General features: G+C 38.9%; 1 protein-coding gene across 5 annotated transcripts in view; it reads left to right on the top strand.

The window, feature by feature from the left end:
* Positions 1–18,766, top strand: part of CLCN3 (Cl-/H+ antiporter 3) — an 83,308-nt gene that overhangs the window by 45,904 nt on the left and 18,638 nt on the right. For all 5 annotated transcript variants that reach the window (XM_024750507.1, XM_024750510.1, XM_024750508.1 and 2 more), the window contains 7 exons: positions 4,946–5,103; positions 10,662–10,761; positions 12,060–12,247; positions 13,233–13,355; positions 14,516–14,722; positions 16,836–16,916; positions 17,844–18,389. In XM_024750507.1, coding sequence (XP_024606275.1) covers positions 4,946–5,103; positions 10,662–10,761; positions 12,060–12,247; positions 13,233–13,355; positions 14,516–14,722; positions 16,836–16,916; positions 17,844–18,389 — 1,403 coding nt within the window. The remainder of the gene's footprint in view (positions 1–4,945; positions 5,104–10,661; positions 10,762–12,059; positions 12,248–13,232; positions 13,356–14,515; positions 14,723–16,835; positions 16,917–17,843; positions 18,390–18,766) is intronic.

Below are 18,766 nucleotides of genomic sequence, written 5' to 3'. Positions count from 1 at the left end.
GGCATTTCTGTGATCCTGTTAGAAATGAATGTTCCCTCCCCAGTTTAGAATAGGACAGAAAGTATTTCCTTTTCTCCTTCTTTGTACTATTCAGATTTCCACGTTTGGCAGAACAAACTATAAAAGAAAATGCATGTAACGATGTCACACACATACTAACGTAAAAGTGTGAATCCTTTTTTTTTAATAGTCAGCTGATTCTTGAATTTTATTTAGCAATAGTAAAGCAGACTTTTTAAAAAAATAAATTTATTTATTTATTTATTGCTGCACGCAGGCTTTCTCTAGTTGCGGTGAGCAGGGGCTGCTCTTCGTTGTGATGCGTGGGCTTCTCGTTGCAGTGGCTTCTCTTGTTGCGGAGCACGGGCTCTAGGCGTGCGGGCTGCAGTAGTTGTGGCATGTGGGCTCAGTAGTTGTGGCTCGTGGGTTCTAGAGCGCAGGCTCTGTAGTTGTGGCGCACGGGCTTCATGCTCTGCGGCATGTGGGATCCTCCCGGACCAGGGCTCAAACCTGTGTCCCCTGCATTGGAGGCGGATTCTTAACCCCTGCGCCACCAGAGAAGTCCAAAGCAGACTTTAAACATAAAAAATATGTTAATTGATTTTGCATTCAATATGATATATCTTTCATTTGTTAATAATAACCCAGTAAGAAACAGGATGAAAGGAGAGAGGTTAAAGCCAGATTGAAATGTCTGCGTTTTGGGACTTCCCTGGTGGTCCAGTGTTTAAGATTCCGTGCTTCCACTTCAGGGGGCATGGGTTCTATCTCTGGTGGGGGGACTAAGAACCCGCATGCCACGTGGCACAGCCAAAAAAAGAAAAAAAAGGAAATGTCTGCCTTTTTCTTCCGGGAGATTCCTTTTAATTATATTTATCAGAGCCAGAGAAATATTGTAATCAACTAGCAAAAGGGTGTTATTTTACTTTCATAGCAAAATCCATCTTGGTTACTTTCTAAGCCGATTTGATAGCAAGAGTCACAAGAAAGACTCAAACCTCTTTTCGGAATGATTTAGAGGCGAAACAGTGAATCTCTGTTTCTTTGGGCTCCCCCAAAACCAAGACCAATCAGCATTTCTCCCATACTCCGCTTTTTTCAAACAGCATTGCTGTGTCAGGTAGAAGCAAATAGGCATGAGAGGACAGACTGACTTCAAATAGTCTGTTGGGGCCACAAACTGCTCTGGCTAATTCCTACCCAAAAATGTGCAGTGGCAGCCCCAGAAATTCCAAGGGACACACATAAGAGTCCCAAAACATAGATCATTGGTGCACAGGGTCCTCTGGTTTAAAAAGTTGAGTACTTTATATCTGACTTTCAGGACTTTTGAATTACTGTGTAGTTATGTAAGTTAGATGTCAGGATAGTTGCTCCAGACTAATGATTTGAAAGTCACTGAGGCAAGACACAGGGCTTCTGTGGATGTATGTGTGGTGCTGCCTCCGGCATTAGGCATAGTGCTCTCTCCCCGCCCCTCCCTAGCTCAGAAGCCTGTTGGGGGGATACACTCTGTGTTTGCTTAGTACCCGCATGGTGCAGACGGTTGGGAATTCTCATCCTGGGGCTGGTGACATATTGTGTGCATGCTTGTTAGGTGCTATAGAAATTTTGCTTTTGATTTTTCATAGAAGATAATAATAAAAGATCAGTAGTTCATGTCTCTTCACCTCTACCCAGATAAGGGCAGATAGGGGAAAAGTTTCAAGTTTGCAGAATATATCACAGTAGACTTAAAAAATTTTTTTCTTTTAATTTCAGACTTAGAGATGTTGAAAAATAGTGCAGAGAATCCCATATACCCTTCACCCAGATTCCTGAAATGTTAACATTTTACCACATTTGTTCATCCTGTGTCTTGTTCTTTCTCTTGCTGTTATATCTACTGTTTTCTGTGTAACACATAATCTATATGGCTATTTATATGTATGTGGTGCATATAATTACCACGTAATTTTTTCCTGAACTCTATAAGGGTAAGATGCAGACGTGATACGCTTTAACCTCTAAATACTTCAGTGTGTATTTCCTTATGGAAGGATATATAGCTTATGTATAGCTAAGTACAGTTTTCAAACTCAGAAAATTGACATTGATACAGTACTGTTATTAGAGCTACGGGCTGTTTTCAGATTTGCTGCTTGTTGCCCTGTGTCCTTTAATACAGAAGCGCAAACATGTCTGTCCCAGACCTGCTGTGCTCGTCCAGCGCACAGGTCATGTTCTGTGGCTGTCTCTTTGGTCTCCTTGAATCTAGAGCCGCTCCTCAGTCATGCTTTGTCTTTCGTGACTTTGACATTGTTGAAGAACGCAAGCCATTTATCTTGCAGAATTTCCCTCAGCTCGGATTTGTAGTGCTGATTATGCGTTTTAGGCAGAGCCCCCCAGAAGTCTTCCTGAATGGTATAGAGGCTTCGGTGCTTCCCTCCAAAATCCATCCTCACAACGACCAATTTTAGTATTATCGTACAGAAAGCGGAGTCAGATTTCTGAAATTCGTCAAGATATTATACATGCTCTTATTATTTTTACTCTCCTGTCGCTTCTTCTTAAGAAAATTTGTGGCCTTTCAGTTAGCTTTCACAAAGTGGAAATTAGTAAATAAAGTCAGGATAGAGGGAGGAAGAAAGAGCTAGTGTGTATGTAAAGGCTGAAGAGGAAGGTTTAGAGCATATGTTTCACATAAGCAAGCATGGGCCATTGCAGGGCTTGGGCCTTTAAACCCTCAGCCAAAATGGTGAATTATTTATTCCCGGAGGGCTTCTGCCAAAACACTGAAATCAGTACACTCCTCTCCTTTTAGAAGTTTTACACCTTTCCAAGGCAAGCACAAATGTATTAAATGGCGAGGTAAGAGAGAACTCTGTTCTATCTGGTAGAAGTGAAGAGACATTAAGTTTATTAGTACAATATTCAGTACTTATTACATTGTTTGAAATACTAACCCTTTTTGTGTTAATGCTTGTTCCTAATACCGCCTCTTTGAATGATCAAGAAACAGAGCTTGCAACCCACAGTGACGTCTGTTTGGTTTCTGTCTGAACAGTAACAAAATGAGTCCCTGTCTTGGCGTGGTGGCTGTGTGTGTCTTTCCCTCCCACCGCCCCACTGCTTCAAGACCCTCTCCTGCTCTAATCTAGGCGCTGTTTATAGCGAGAGGGGCAGTTCAGATTCTGGCTTTGCCACGTGATCCTTTGGTGAATGACTTAACGTTTATGATAGTGTCTTTGTGAACGAAAGAGAACAAGTCAGTTTAAACCATCAGACTGCAAGAGTGGTCTGGAAATTTTGCTCCATTCCTTAAAAGCCACAGAATAAAATAAACGGCTTTCTTGGGTTTCTTTTTATAGTGTTTGTTTAGACATTAGTGTAGTGCCAGTCCTTATAGTCTATATCAGTTAGTACATTTTTATTAAAATGATACACTTTTAGATGATTATTTTTGGCATAAAATCTATATTACTGCTACCTAATTTGAAGATGTAATCTGTAATCACTTATGCTAAGATCACCTGTTTGAAATTATGTACCAGCTCTTCTAAATTGTTAGGGCTTTAGAAAAATTCCAAATGCTTCTTTGCTTATACATCTTTGTTATAAGGTATAACAAAATGATATATAACATATATCATTGAGATGCTTAATATTTGAAGATGAGTTGTCCAAAGTGACTTAGCTGTCTAAGGCTAGCATCTGGGCCTTTTGGTAGCAGTTTGTTGCTCTTTTCACTTACCTAATTGTTAGATCCATTAGGATTCCTTTATTCTCAGTCCCATTCACATCCCTATTAATAGTGTGTGTGTTTATTTAGAAAAGTAATTTTCATTGATATTGATAGGTATATTTATATACCTACAAGGGTTATGCAGACAAAGTTCATTCTCTGCTTTTCTAACAAATCTACTTGTCAGAGGTAACCATTATTAACATGTTGTTTCATATCTCTTCATACTGTTTTCTCTGTATTTAAATATACATGTAAGCGTAACTTTTAAACCAAAATAAATTTTACTAAATGATTTTCAAATTAAACATGCTGATCTGCACTTGAAAATAGGGTCAGGGGTCAGATCTCGCTCTTCACCTGTAGATAAACTATTATTGAAACACAGCCATATTCATTCATTTATATATTGTCTATGCCTTCTTTTGTGCTACCGTGGCAAAGTTGAGTAGTTCTGACTATACGGCCTCCAAAGCCTAAAAGATATGCTCTCTGGCTCTTTTGCTGACCCCTCTTTTAGATCATAAGCATCTGGCATTTGTTTTTGCCTACTTTCTGGAGCACTAGTAAGATGTTCTCCCCACACTGTGCATGATTTATGGACTTGTACAAGGATAAGTGCAGGAAGAATTCCTAGATATATGGCCGCTGGGTTGGAGAGTGTCTGTGTAGCTTTGCCTGCCCAAAGAGGTTATACAAGTTTATACTGAAACTAATGCTTTTGTGGCAGGCCCTCTTTTCCCCATAACTTTGCCAACTCAGTGCGTTAGCCAGCTTTTTTAATCTTTACCAATCTGATAGAGGAAAATGCTATTGTAGGTTTTATCTGCATTTCTTTTTCTGTGTTAGATTGAACTTCTTTTCAAATTTAATAGCCAGTTTTTATTTTTTGTGAATTGTCTCTGTCTCCTTCCTTGTACCTTCAAGTCTGTTACATAGTGGACACTTGTCAAATATTTATTTAACTCTAATGAGGGAACCAGCTTGATGACAAAGCTGATTTAGGGGGAAGTGTGTGAGTGGGAAAGGACATGCCATAGTCTTTTTGCCTATTTCCAAGTCTCAGATGAATTTTTCTAATGCTTTCCTTCCTCTGTTTTAGTGTAATTATTTCGAGTGATAACTATTTCTTTATGAATCCCTAATGAACTGCTGAGGAGGCAGCATAGTTCACCATTGTGTCTCATAGAACACACTCATTGTCCCCTTTTTGCTTTGTAGGAACTCATTACACAATGACAAACGGAGGCAGCATCAGCAGTTCCACCCACCTGCTGGACCTTCTGGATGAACCCATCCCCGGTGTGGGTACCTATGACGATTTCCACACCATCGATTGGGTGCGGGAGAGATGTAAAGACAGGGAAAGGCATAGACGGGTGAGTGTTTCCAGTAATCTTTAAAATCACAGTGCAAATTCAGATCATTTAGTAATGTGTGACCTTGGCCTGCCAAAATATGTTATACACTAAAAGTACACTCAAGTAAATTCCTACATTTTATAAGTAATATGTTTTTTCTCTGTGTAATTTTTTAAACGCTTATTTATATCCCATGTCTTTCTGGAAAGGATTTGAAGTAGCTTAAAATCAAAGAAGTATAGTAAGACAAAGCAGGAAGGAAAGGGAAAACGCGGCATGTGAATTGAGGGAGGAGGAAGCCAAGTTCAAGATGTAGCAGTCAGCATGATATCTGGCTTTGAGCAGCACAGCAGCTACGGCAAAAGAGGAGACGTATTACATAATTTCAGTTGTTGGAAAAAGAAGCAGCTTACTGGGGAGATAGTTTCCCGGGGTTTTGCTGTTTTCTTTTATCTCCTTTCTTGGTTTTAAATTCTGAGATATTTCTCAAATTGAGTCCTGTATAGGGCATATTGAATGTTGTAATGAATCACTAATCAAAAAAAGAATGGCTTTTGCTAAAAACTACAACTTACGTTAACTTTTTGTTGTCGACTGTGCCTTACTGATACAGTGTAATCCAAAAATAATTTTAAAAGAGAAAAAAAAATCTCTTGAAAATAAAATTCCAAATTCTAAAAGGCCGTTTGCAAATTTGAGCTCTGAAAGTTACTTGTAAATGAAATAATGGCTTGTACAAATTAGGTATTACCTTTCATAATAATGTATATATGTGTATTAAACCTAAAGTTGGACTTAGATTATATTGTTTATGAAAAGTACTGCTTCTGAGCTTCATCAGTCAATATTTACCTTTTCTGGGAACATTATAAATGGAGTGTAACTGAAAATAAGAGGTAATACCATATTAGATACTAAAACTGAGAAATTTCAAAAATATTAATTCATTTAAAAGTAACAATAACAAACCCATTACATGTTAACATACAAAACATATTTTTATGAAAAATAACTATTTTCCAAAATAAAAAATATTTAATGAGAGAGTGACATTGTATTACATCTTTATAAATCATTCATTCATTGTTGTCTGGTTTACTGAAAACTGCTGGTTTCTCATATCTGCTGCTGCAATCTGTTGTGATATGTTTTGATTGAAGTACGTGAAGAAAATCCAGCCTCACACAGATGTGTAGTTGGAAAAGCCAGGAGTATTTTAATAACCTTTTCAGATCATTGTGAATATTCTTTGATACGGCATGACAGTGACAGTGACAAGTGGTAGTTTCTTAAAGGTTAGATGCACTGTGTAATCTGAAACTGCGTCAATGAACTTTTTGTCTCCTATTACATTAAAGTCTCTTGGTTCCTGTTGAACTTTGAATGGATGATTTTGTAATATTATGCCATGATCCTTTGAAAAATAGTAAAAAATTAAAAATTAAAAAAAAAAGAAAGAAAAAAATAGTGATTCATTGATTCATGCAGTTCTTTCAATAGTTGACACTTTCATTACACCATATCATTATACAATATCAAAAAAGGCACATTTGTTAATATCAACACTGATCTCCTCAGAAAAGTCTTTAAGGACTGGGATCTGTCATTCTTATAGTGATGGCTACAAGTTTTCTAACATTCATTTTTACTTGAAAGCTCAGATTCTATCATTGGAAACAAATACACATTTTACTTGAAATGACAGGCTTACTTGGTTCATTTTTGAGAAAAATACCTGTCAAATTTCCAAGTCTGAAAAACCTTGGTGGTTTTCTTTCAAGTAATATGGGTGTTCCATGGAAGTGGTTTATTTTGCAGCTCAGGTAGATCGCACAGGTGCTTTTCCTCAAGGCCTGGCCTCCGGCTTCAGCGTGCATCAGAAGTGCTGTGTGTATACTTCCGTCACCACACGCAATGTTAGGAAGCCTCAGTAGACTGGGCGCAATACTTTTTACTGCTTCCTCAAAGACGTTTCAAAGTGAAACTGGCCCTTAACTTACCTTTTAGCTCTAAGTGGCCGTGAAGAATGTGATGACTGCCAGGGTGTTTGGATGCCACCACCTTGACTCTGCTGAGGACCCAGCAGTTATGTTATCACTTTTGCGTTGTCAGTGAAAGCATCAACATGGTGAAAAAGGCACATCGTGTTTTAATATTACTATGAAAATAGCTTTGACCATGAAGACCCTTGAGAAAAGGTCTCAGGGACACACAGGGTGTCTGGGCCACACCATGAGAACCACTGTTTTTTTTTTTTTTTAATTTTTTTTAATGTTAATTTTAATTTTTGGCTGTGCTGGGTCTTTGTTGCTGCGCGCAGGCTTTCTCTAGTTGTCGCGAGCGGGGGCTACTCTTCGTTGAGGTGTGCGGGCTTCTCATTGCGGTGGCTTCTCTTGTTGCGGAGCATGGGCTCTAGGTGCTCAGGCTTCAGTAGTTGTGGCACGTGGGCTCAGTAGTTGTGGCTCACAGGCTCTAGAGCACAGGCTCAGTAGTTGTGGTGCACGGGCTTAGTTGCTCCGCGGTACGTGGTATCTTCCCTGGCCAGGGCTCGAACCCATGTCCCTTGCATTGGCAGGTGGATTCTTAACTACTGCGCCACCAGGGAAGCCCCCGAGAACCACTGTTTTAATCCAGTGTGCCTAAATCACACACACTATAAATTCCTTACCTTGTGTGATTGTTAGGTAAACACAGTTATACTTGGAATTATATTACTTTAGAGTCACTGACATATTCAGGGAGGGTTTAAGTGTGTTCTCAAGTGAGGGGTAGGAAAGGGTCCATAGATACCGTGTTTATAAAATTGTAGAGAAAACTGAAACTAAAACCACAACACATCCCTTTTTTTCTCTGGTTATGAAAGTAGTCCATGGTCCTTGAAAACATTTCAAATAATATAACAATAAGTGAAGTAGTCAGTGAGTGTCCTAGCTATTCACATCAATCATCTCTTTCTAAGTAAGTCAAATATCATTTTCAGTGCTTTAATATATGCTTATATAAGCATAAAACTCTGTTAAAGCTGGGAAGTTCTACACGTAGATGTTCTTACTGTTGTTCTTAAAGCATCAAATTAAAAAAAAAGAAAAGTTTCTATATTAGTGCGTATAGCTATCTAATTCCTTTTTCCCCTAAACTTTTAATTATCCTTGTAGCCCTCCTACCCCAGCTTATGTTTATTTTTTTGCGGTACACGGGCCTCTGACTGTTGTGGCCACTCCCGTTGCGGAGCACAGGCTCCGGACGCGCAGGCTCAGTGGCCACGGCTCATGGGCCCCGCTGCTCTGCGGCAGGTGGGATCTTCCCGGACGGGAGCACGAACCCGTGTCCCCTGCATCGGCAGGCGGACTCTCAACCACTGCGCCATCAGGGAAGCTGCCCGCCCCCCACCCCCAGCTTATTTTGAAGCAAATTCAGCATTATATCATTTCAAATATTTATGTCAGTGTTTCGCAGGATGGTAGCAATCTAATTCTCATTCCATTTTTATTTATTAGCTTGACTTTTTCTATAAAGAGAACCTTCCCACACCAGTTACCTGGATTCCCTCAAGTTTGGGTTGTACAGAGAAGGGAGGAGGTTTGACACCTCATGGCTCCCTAGCATCCTCATAGTTGACCAGTGAGGTTTTGGTTTGCTTGTTTGGTTGCTGTTTCTGTATCTTCATGGGTCTAAACATATTTGATGTGTTTTAATCATCACAATTATTATCCTTATTGATGCCCATGTTATTCCATTTCTGACCAGTGGCAACTTATTTAGGTTGGTGTGTGAGTCCTTTGGCCCGTGCTTTGTAGACTTTGATGTATTCTGGGAAGACAAGATAATCCTGGCTCATGTTACACGTTTCCTGCACCGAACCTGGACCTCTCCAAGGAGCTCTGGTTCCTTTGAAGGAAAATGGTACACAGGCAGCCTGAGCGCTGGAGGCTCTTACTGCTTGCAGGGTGGCCATTGTTTCTAGCCTCTTTAAGTTTAGAGGAACCTTCTAATTTAAATTCAATGCTGTAGGGCTTTCATTTGACTTGTAGTCCTTAAACCTGTATCTCCTTTCAGCCAAGCCCAGAATCTCAGCATCACATGCATTGATTCTCCTCACAACACACACACAGCAGATGTGTTATTTCAGAACTATGCTACCAACACTCTCGCCAGCAATATGCTTACTGAAGAGTTTTAGTGTTCTCTCTTTTTACGATACTTTTTGTCCTTAGTGTTTCACCCACTAGGGTTACACATACAAATTACTTTCTTTTATAGTCCCTGCGCCTCCCAACTTACTGCCTTCCTCCTCTTACAGGTAATGATTCACACTTTCAATGTTATGTTTTGTCCCTTTATTTTTTGAAATGCAAGCATATATATTTATTTATTTTTCTTAGATAAATGGTAGCATCCTATACACACTTACACCTTGCCTTTCTCCCCCAAATGATACTGCATTTATCTCATTCTTTTTTAATGGCCACAGAGGTTTTTCATGACATAGATGTACTGCAATTTATTTAACCAGTACTATATTGATGAACATTTAGATGATTTTCAAATTTTTACTTAATGTTATATCTCATTAAACATTACAGTTATTCTTAGAGGAAGAAGCAACATGAGGTTTATTGTTTTTGAAAGGAATGACCTACCTTCGATGCTAAAGAATGGTTAATATCTGTGATTGGTTGCTTATAATATAGAAGGAAAAAAGTTGCCGCATTCAATTTAGAACTTACTGAGTCTTTTGAATGGAGCCTTGTGGCTTAAAATAGAGCACATGTTTGAAATAGGCCAGATCATTGAGTTCCGGCTGTGGTCCTCCCGTGGGATGAAGGGGCACTGAAGTCCTGGCCCAAGAATGTGGCTCTGTGAAGCAGCCGTGGTAGGAGGACAGAAGAGGTTTGGGCAAGTTAGGGATCATTTCTTAGGAAGAGAGGAGAGACTTGCCCTCTTGTGTCTTAGAGTGAGATCTAGAAATCAAATCTGTTGCCATCCTGCGAATCTTACCTCCTGCTCTGTATTTGTAGAGGACGTTTCTGCCTTACACGGTGATGGGACCCTTCCCCTGGGATTGGAGCGCTCCTTTCCCGCATGTTACAGGCCTACACATTTTGGCAGCCCCTCTATTCACATGACTGCTTTGTACTGCATTTATGGGCATAGTACTGTTTCCTCACTGACCTTACCTTTTAAAGACTGTTATGTTCCACTTAACTGCTAGAAGCAGAGAATGAGCAGGGAATGGCAGACATTTCAAGCTATAATGTCTTATTTCTGTTAATATAAAAGATGTATACCAGCTAAGATTGATTCAGTTTAAAACAGTCTGTGTCAGGCTTTATGTGGTTTGTGTACCCCTTTGCTCTCATCCTGTGGTTCTTGTTAAAAATACGGATTTCTGGGTAAATGCTTGTCATCTGGGTCACAGGTGTCTGACCTCGTGATTCTGCCCCAAACTCACTTAGCCCATTATTTAGTTTAGAAAGTACTGTTCCATGTATAGTAACTGAGAAAATTGTTAGATTCTAGAACTCTGGCTTCTGTTCGTAGTTTGGAAAATGAAGCATAAACATTTCTAATTTCAGATCAACAGCAAAAAGAAAGAATCAGCATGGGAAATGACAAAAAGTTTGTATGATGCGTGGTCAGGATGGCTAGTAGTAACACTAACAGGATTGGCATCAGGTAAAGAAAATTTTTAATGTAACCCTTTTTTGGTTAACAGGATAATAAACAGTTCTCCCCTCCTTCTTGCAGTTTTTTTTCAGGTACTTTTCGATTTTCAGAAGCATTTGTTTCTTTCCTTCAAAAAAATCTTCTTAAATATAAGACTAGGAGGCAGGAGTCGCAGAGTTCTAGCCTTGGCTCTGTCAGCGTACGTGTCTATCCAACTGGCCTGACCTTTCTCGCTCTGTTTCTTTATCTGTAAAACACATGGTTTGGACCAGATGATCAGTGAGGTATATTTTAATGTTAACATCACAGTAAATAGCTAATATTTATTGAGTGCTTCCTGTGTGTCATACACTGTTCCAGAAGCTTTACATGTGTGTAAACCTCATGGCAGTCCTATGGTCTGAGTCTTAACAGCCGAGGGGACTAAGCGCAGAGAGCTTAAGCGACTTGACCGAGGTCATGTAGCTAGAGAGTCAGCAGGCCACGGTCAGAGCCCACACTTAAGCTCCGTGTGGGCTGCACCGCGCCCAGAGGCCCTCTGGGTGAGACTTTCATAGCAGTTGAAGATGTGAAAACAAACACGAAGGGCTGTTTTACTGACTTTCAGCTTCCACTGTGGAAGATTCTGTCCTGAAGAACACAAGGGAAAGTTAAAATTTGTGTAGAGTAGAGGCAATCTGATACCCTTATTGGCTGGCCACTGTTTATGTGACCCATTGATCTTTTTATATGAGAAGGACCTAGATTTTGACCATAAATCTGTGTATTCTCTGTACTCTGTCAGTAAGATGATCTTGGTATATTTGATTTTCTGTTAAAAGAAAAAAAAAAAAAAACCTGATAGTCTGTCACAGTAATTCATTAATGCCATGAGTTTCACTAATTCTAACGGATATTCCATTTTAATGAGCTTGAGATCCTTTGTAAATCTACGGATTAGGTTTCAGATTAAAAGACACTAGTAAAAACTATGACTTCACAACCTGAGATGAGCCCCTCCTGCCAGGTGATTGTCTTTGGAAGATTCCGACACATTTTAAAAATCACAGTGAATTTTAATGATGTAAGTAGTTTTAATTTCAAGCAAAGAATAACAGTTTTATTTTAAAGAATAGCTATTTACACTTTTAAAAAAGTAATAGAAACTTATTTCTAATACGATTTGAAATCTTAAATTTGTGTAGTATTCCCTTTATGACGCTTTATTTGTAGGGAGTCCCCAGCTTTCCTTGACCCTTTTAACCTGATAGTTCTGGGCTCCCCAGAAATGGACTGCCTGTTTTCACCCCCTCCAACATTTTTTCCAGGGGCATTGGCTGGTTTAATAGACATCGCCGCCGACTGGATGACTGACCTCAAGGAGGGCATCTGCCTTAGTGCGCTGTGGTACAACCACGAACAGTGTTGCTGGGGGTCTAATGAAACCACATTTGAGGAGAGGGATAAATGTCCACAGTGGAAAACCTGGGCGGAATTAATCATAGGGCAAGCGGAGGTGAGTCTTGCTTTGTCTCAAAGTGAATTAATAATTGATACTGTGAAATGAGTCTCCAATTCATTTAATTATAGAATTAATCATATGTTAGATGACTGCAGCTGCATTGAAGGAAAATAAAGAAAGAAATGTAATAGGATAGAACGGAAACTATGAGAATACGTTGCCGTGAGTAAAATGTAGGCACTGTTTCAAGAGGCTCTTCTATTAACTGCATAGCCACATACACATCTGCTGGGTTATGACGTAAAACGTATTTCTTATTGTAGAAAAGAAGTGCAGTAGGAGCTGTGTAACCGCAAAGTGCCTATTAACATAATACATCACAGTGGTTTCGGAAGTATGAATTATCAAAAATTTTAGTGAAAATAAGGCTTCTAACTGGAGATATCTTGCAGAAATGCCTAGATTTTTCTTTGTGGCATGACAGTTTTTAAATGAGTATTTTACTGTCATTGATGTTCTATAAAGAACATTTCAGAAGTTAGAATATTATATTTTATATATAGATACATGGTTACATGGTAAGATATGGAGATGTTCTTTAAATTTTGTCATAGCTGAATTTTAGCACTGAAAAGAATATATCTGCTGGTGAGATGGGCAGTATGCTGTTTCTCACTTAATCTTCAGGAGAATCGCAGCAAAATGAAATCTGAGTGTGAAGGTAGTTTTGTCTTCACCAACTGTTTCCAAAAAGTGGTTTGTGGGTTGGCGGAGATTGAAGTGCAGCCGAGATTCTTGGCAACAAGACTTTGAGGATCAGGAAGAAGCTAGGAAAAATATTAAATAGATGGTCTCCTTGGTACGTATACAAGTATGTTTTTAGACTCTACTTAAATATTTCGTTCATGTAAAGCTTTTATTATCGTGGCAGTAAACCAGGAGCCTTCTACAAGTTTTACCCAAGCTGCTTAGGTGGCAAGCACTTGAATTAGTGGTGTCCGTAAATTAAGTTCATGCTATTGAACTGTTTGTTTCTTAGGGTCCTGGTTCGTACATCATGAACTACATAATGTACATCTTCTGGGCCTTGAGTTTCGCCTTTCTTGCCGTTTCCCTGGTGAAGGTGTTTGCTCCGTATGCCTGTGGCTCTGGGATTCCAGAGGTAAGCCATGCAGTGTTTAGTGTCATCACCATTTTGCAGTTGTGATACTTATCTTTTTGCCTGTAGGGGGGGAAAGTAGTGGTTTTTCTGGGGAAGTGGTTTGTCTGTAATATGAAAAAGGAAATTTTTTAAATGTCAGCTGATAGTAGACATCGTTGAAAGAAATTCTTCCCCATACTCATTTCATTGTTTGTTGTGGAGGTTGATTTTTTTCCTCACCACTAATTTCGCACATGACTAAACGAATATCAGCCCTGAGCTAAACACCAAGAACCTGGAAAGTATCTTGCAGCCTCAAGTTCTTTGGTGACTTAGTTGATGTTTTGCTCATATGAACTGGATTTGATTACGTTCATTTTCTTTTTATAACTATCTTTTAATTAGATAAGTTAATAATCCTTGAATTTGGCAGATAACATTTATAACCCTTTTGTACTTTAAAATAAATATTTGATCATAGTGGGTCCATAGTACAAACTTCTGGGTTTTATTTTTTATCAACAGTGACTTAAAGAAGAATATACTTAGGATTGAACATGATGTGAACTTATTTCTTTTCGTTTCCCTTTTTATTTTTCTGTCTCAAATAAGTTACTAGCTCTTTCTAGTGCATTGCTTTTAAAAACAATTTTAGTGATTTTAAAGCTGTATTAATTAAGAATATCTTTAATAAGGAGCAATGCTGTGTAGTATTCAGCAGTTGTCACTCATCCTTCTTAATATAAAGGAAAATATTACACATTACTACAGTACTCTGAGAAGGCACAATATCTTTAAAGGCAAAATATCTTTATTTCTGACACAGAATGTCTGAAATGTATCTAACTTTATTATATGTCTGTAACAGAAATATCCCACTTTACCATTTGCTGGTTATGTAATTATACCCCTTGCATTGAAGTCTGTAGCCCCTTAACATGGCCTGGTATTTTAGTTTTCTTCATGAGATAGGGTTGCCTTCTGTCCTTGCTGGGGAAGAGAATTAGAATACGTTACAGGTTTATTACATAGAGCATAACAGTTCAAGCTTTCAGAAAATGAATTGTGAATCTTTCCATTGTCCACCAAAATTTGCAGGGTGAGTAAAACGAGAGTAATCTATTAGTTAAGGTCTCATGTTTCTTAAAGGAAATTAAGCTGCCTTGATCTTTCCTTTGTAGATTAAAACTATTTTGAGTGGATTCATCATCAGAGGCTACTTGGGAAAATGGACTTTAATGATTAAAACCATCACATTAGTACTGGCTGTGGCATCAGGTTTGAGTTTAGGGAAAGAAGGGCCCTTGGTACATGTTGCCTGTTGCTGTGGAAATATCTTTTCCTACCTCTTTCCCAAGTACAGCACAAATGAAGCCAAGAAAAGAGAGGTAAGCATCTTCTGTTGTTTATTTGACAGACGAACATCTGTTCCATAGACTTAATCAGTGAAGAATCTCCTAGTGTAAGGATCACATTGGATACATTCTGTATTCAGATTACAATTTTAATGTGTTCTGAATGATCTCCAGAATCTGTCTGGAGTCCATCCCCAGTGCGGCTCACTCCTGTATTTCAGGGAGGTTTAGAGGGCCTGGTGTCGTTGGTTTCAGCTGCATTTCACAAAGATTTGCATTTGTTTTTGCTTTGCCTGACACCTCTCCTCCTCTGGAGTGTTTCCCAAATGTAACATTGTTTTACTCCTGTTTCTCCGGATCAGTGTTTCTCCTGGGGTGGACCATCTCACCAGCTGTTTTCCTCTGGAGGAGGTGTCTGATGCCCAGTGGGAGAGGTGTGTCATCTCACAGAGCTCTCTGGCACCTTAGGGAAGCTCGAAGGGTCTTTAACCTCCTGAGGTTACATCAGAGATTCACGTTAAAGGGATACAGGACTTCGTCTTGCCTGAGATCGTCTAGGAGACCTTTAAACTTGATATATCATAGAGTTCCCCTGATGTTTCTAGGTTGGTGTGGATATTTTCTAGAAGAAAAGTGGGCTCCTGGGACCTTCTTATTAGCTCTAGACTTTGGGAGCCCGGTCCCTTCCTGTTTCCCCAGTCTCAACTGCATTTGTCTACCCAGTGCAGTTCCTTTACTTGCTATTGTACCTTGACATTTGTGGGGTACGATTTTAATTTTTATTTATTCATTATAAGTGCAAAAATTTGTTTATTAGAAAATATTATAGAAATTAAATTCACCCAGATTTTAATGTGCACACTGTGAGGGTTAGTAATGTTTATGACATAAACTTGATTCTGACACCTTGGCGCGTAAATGACTAGAGTTCCCACGTTAGTTGAAAGCATTTAGGCTTCGTATTTTGGCCTTCTTCCCTTGACCACTTCCTTGACATGTTTAAATTAAGTGATTCTTAGATATTTATGAAACAGACGAAAACATCTGTGACTTTTAAGTATGTGGGTGCTAGCTTGATTGTAAAATTCTATTATATTAAACATAGAATCAGAGAATTCAGTTAAGTCTGTTGTCTGCAATCCTGTTGGTGGAAAAAAACACAAAATAGTAAGTTAGATTTGCTCTCCCTCCTCCCCCAAATAAGCACTCTGCCTTCTAAAGCCGGGTACAATTTAATTAAAACAAGTATTTGTTCATTTTTAGTTTACCAGCTACTGACTGTGGAGCCTGACTATGGAGTTCGTGCTCTTAACACTTACAATTTCATTTTTATTATTTCAAATTTCTCTTTCAGAGATGTCAGAATTCACCATTTGAGGAAATGCTTTGGTAGCCTCAGATATTTACTGGAGTAAAGTAGTAAAAGGAGTAAAGACACAGAAAAGTACTTGATTACCAGTAGATGCCCAGTGACTTGATATGTGTGTTTGGCTTCGCCCTGGTGGGAGGTGGGCAGCGTTCAGTGGCCGCCTGGGGACTGGAGGGAGGACCGTAAGTGCTGTTTCTTCCTTGCTGTGACCTGTGCTGGGCGTGCGCCCTCGGGTGGCCATGGTTTGTACCCTCACCTGAGGCTCCCAAGGGGGCAGTAGCGGACTCTTCAGAGGACTTAGGGAACTGAACCTGTAGGGAGCTCGATAAGTTTTAAGTTCCCTGGACATTTCACTAGGATGTGGGCTAGAGTAATTATTAATGATGCAGCAGTGAGCTCCAAAATCTGAAGAAATAATATCCTGTTTAAAAACAAACAAACAGCTCTCTCCACTGGTCTCTCCACTCGTGTCCTCAATTACGCATCTCGAAGGTTGTCTGTGGTCATTGCCTTTTCTTTACATCCTGCTTATTACATTGGTGTATCTCACACAAATGTGTTTTGACTGGATATTGAATATAAGAGTGACCTTTCAATTAAAGCAGAAGAGAAGAAAATCTTTTTAGCAGAAATGTTTGTCTTTGCTTGGAGAGAGAGAGAGAGACATGTGAGTTAAATTCAGAAGGGCATTTTGAAAATTTGAGTAACATGAAGAATTTGTGTTTGGTATATTTGAGTTTATAAGAACATGTGAAATAACCCGCATCCTCTTTGTAGGTGCTATCAGCTGCCTCAGCTGCAGGTGTTTCTGTAGCTTTTGGTGCACCAATCGGAGGAGTTCTTTTCAGCCTGGAAGAGGTAGGTTAAAAACAACCACCGCCAGCAATTAAAATTATGTTTAATTACCATTGCACATGTATTTTGGCACACTTTTCAGTTTTATAGCTAGTGTAATAGATACAGGATTTGCTTCTAAGTTTTCAAATTTATTTTCATAGTTATTTTTCACTCTTTCTTACATTAAAAAGTCATGAAAAGTAATATGTATGTTCTTTATTGAGAAAAGTCTTTAAAAATATTATTCACGTATAAAATGTTACTGATTATTTAAAATTTAACTTTGTTGAACACAAGAGTAAGCACAAATAGAAAATATTGGAAACAATCCTTATTGGCTAAATTATAGCCTTGTTTTTATTTACAGGTTTTTAATCAGTTTCTAAGTCATCTTTTTAAGTTTTCCTTGTGTGATTATTTCTGTGGCAATTATTGATGTTTAAGGAAATAATCCCAGTCGCTTCAGTGGAATATTTTGTTTTTGTGTTCTCACTGGTGCTTAAGAGTTTTTACACATTTACACAAAGATGTGACTTAGAAATGTTTAAAATTTACTTTTCTCCCCCAGTTGTTTATGTCCTTCTTTTTGCTTTAATATCTAAGAGGGAAATTAAATACTTCTTTATGAACTAACAGGAGTTGGTGGTGGTACGTTTATTCTTAACTACCATGATTGAATTGGCATTGAAGCTCATTTTAAAAATAACGCAACGCTAGGTATCTTAAATAATTATTAGACCTTTATAATCAGTTGATACCGTGAATTAGTAATGATGTGATAGCCAAAGTTACTAAATAGTGGTATTTTTCTTACCACGGTAAAATCCATTATATGTACATTCTAGCTGCAGCAATATTTAGAGTGTTGATATTTACCGTTCAAGTTATAACATATCAGAACTATCTTATAAAATTACAGCATTAATTTTTCTTTTCCTTTTTTTTTAGGTTAGCTATTATTTTCCTCTAAAAACTCTATGGAGATCATTTTTTGCTGCTTTAGTGGCTGCATTTGTTTTGAGATCCATCAATCCATTTGGTAATAGCCGTCTGGTCCTTTTTTATGTGGAGTATCATACACCGTGGTACCTTTTTGAACTGTTTCCTTTTATTCTCCTCGGGGTATTTGGAGGGCTTTGGGGAGCCTTTTTCATTAGGGCAAATATTGCCTGGTGCCGCCGACGCAAATCCACCAAGTTTGGAAAGTATCCTGTTCTCGAGGTCATCATTGTTGCAGCCATCACTGCCGTGGCAGCTTTCCCTAATCCCTACACGAGGCTCAACACCAGCGAACTGATTAAAGAGCTTTTCACAGACTGCGGCCCCCTGGAATCCTCTTCTCTCTGTGACTACAGAAATGACATGAACGCCAGTAAAATTGTTGATGACATTCCTGATCGTCCAGCAGGCCTTGGAGTATATTCAGCTATATGGCAGTTATGCTTGGCACTCATATTTAAAATCATAATGACAGTGTTCACTTTTGGTATCAAGGTAGGTGCTCCTGTGAGGTGATATGTAAGTAGTCTTGGCGTGTTCAGCACTTGTATGTGGAATGAGAAATGGAAGTTTTATCTGAAGATGGTTGCTTCGTAAATGTAGGCTGAAAAAGTTATCTTTTGGGTTCAATTTTTAGTAACGAAAAAAAGAGTTTTTTAGGAGATATTGTTGAGCATGGTATCTCTTGCTGGGTTAACAACTTACACCAAACCCAGCAGCTTAAGAGAACCTCTTACTGTGCCCTTGATGTTGGGTCAGTAGGTTGGGAAGGTCTCAGCTGGGCATATTGTGTTCGTGGTCAGTTCCACGGTTGTCATCAAGACACGGCTCGGCTGGTCATTGCAAAGCCATTCGTGTGTCAGGCATCTCAG

This window comes from Neophocaena asiaeorientalis, unplaced genomic scaffold, assembly GCF_003031525.2.
Source record: "Neophocaena asiaeorientalis asiaeorientalis breed wild unplaced genomic scaffold, Neophocaena_asiaeorientalis_V1.1 scaffold180, whole genome shotgun sequence".
In the NCBI taxonomy this organism is placed as follows: Eukaryota; Metazoa; Chordata; class Mammalia; order Artiodactyla; family Phocoenidae; genus Neophocaena; species Neophocaena asiaeorientalis.
Note: the sequence above shows the minus strand (reverse complement) of the source record. Positions and strands in the feature narration are given on the sequence as shown.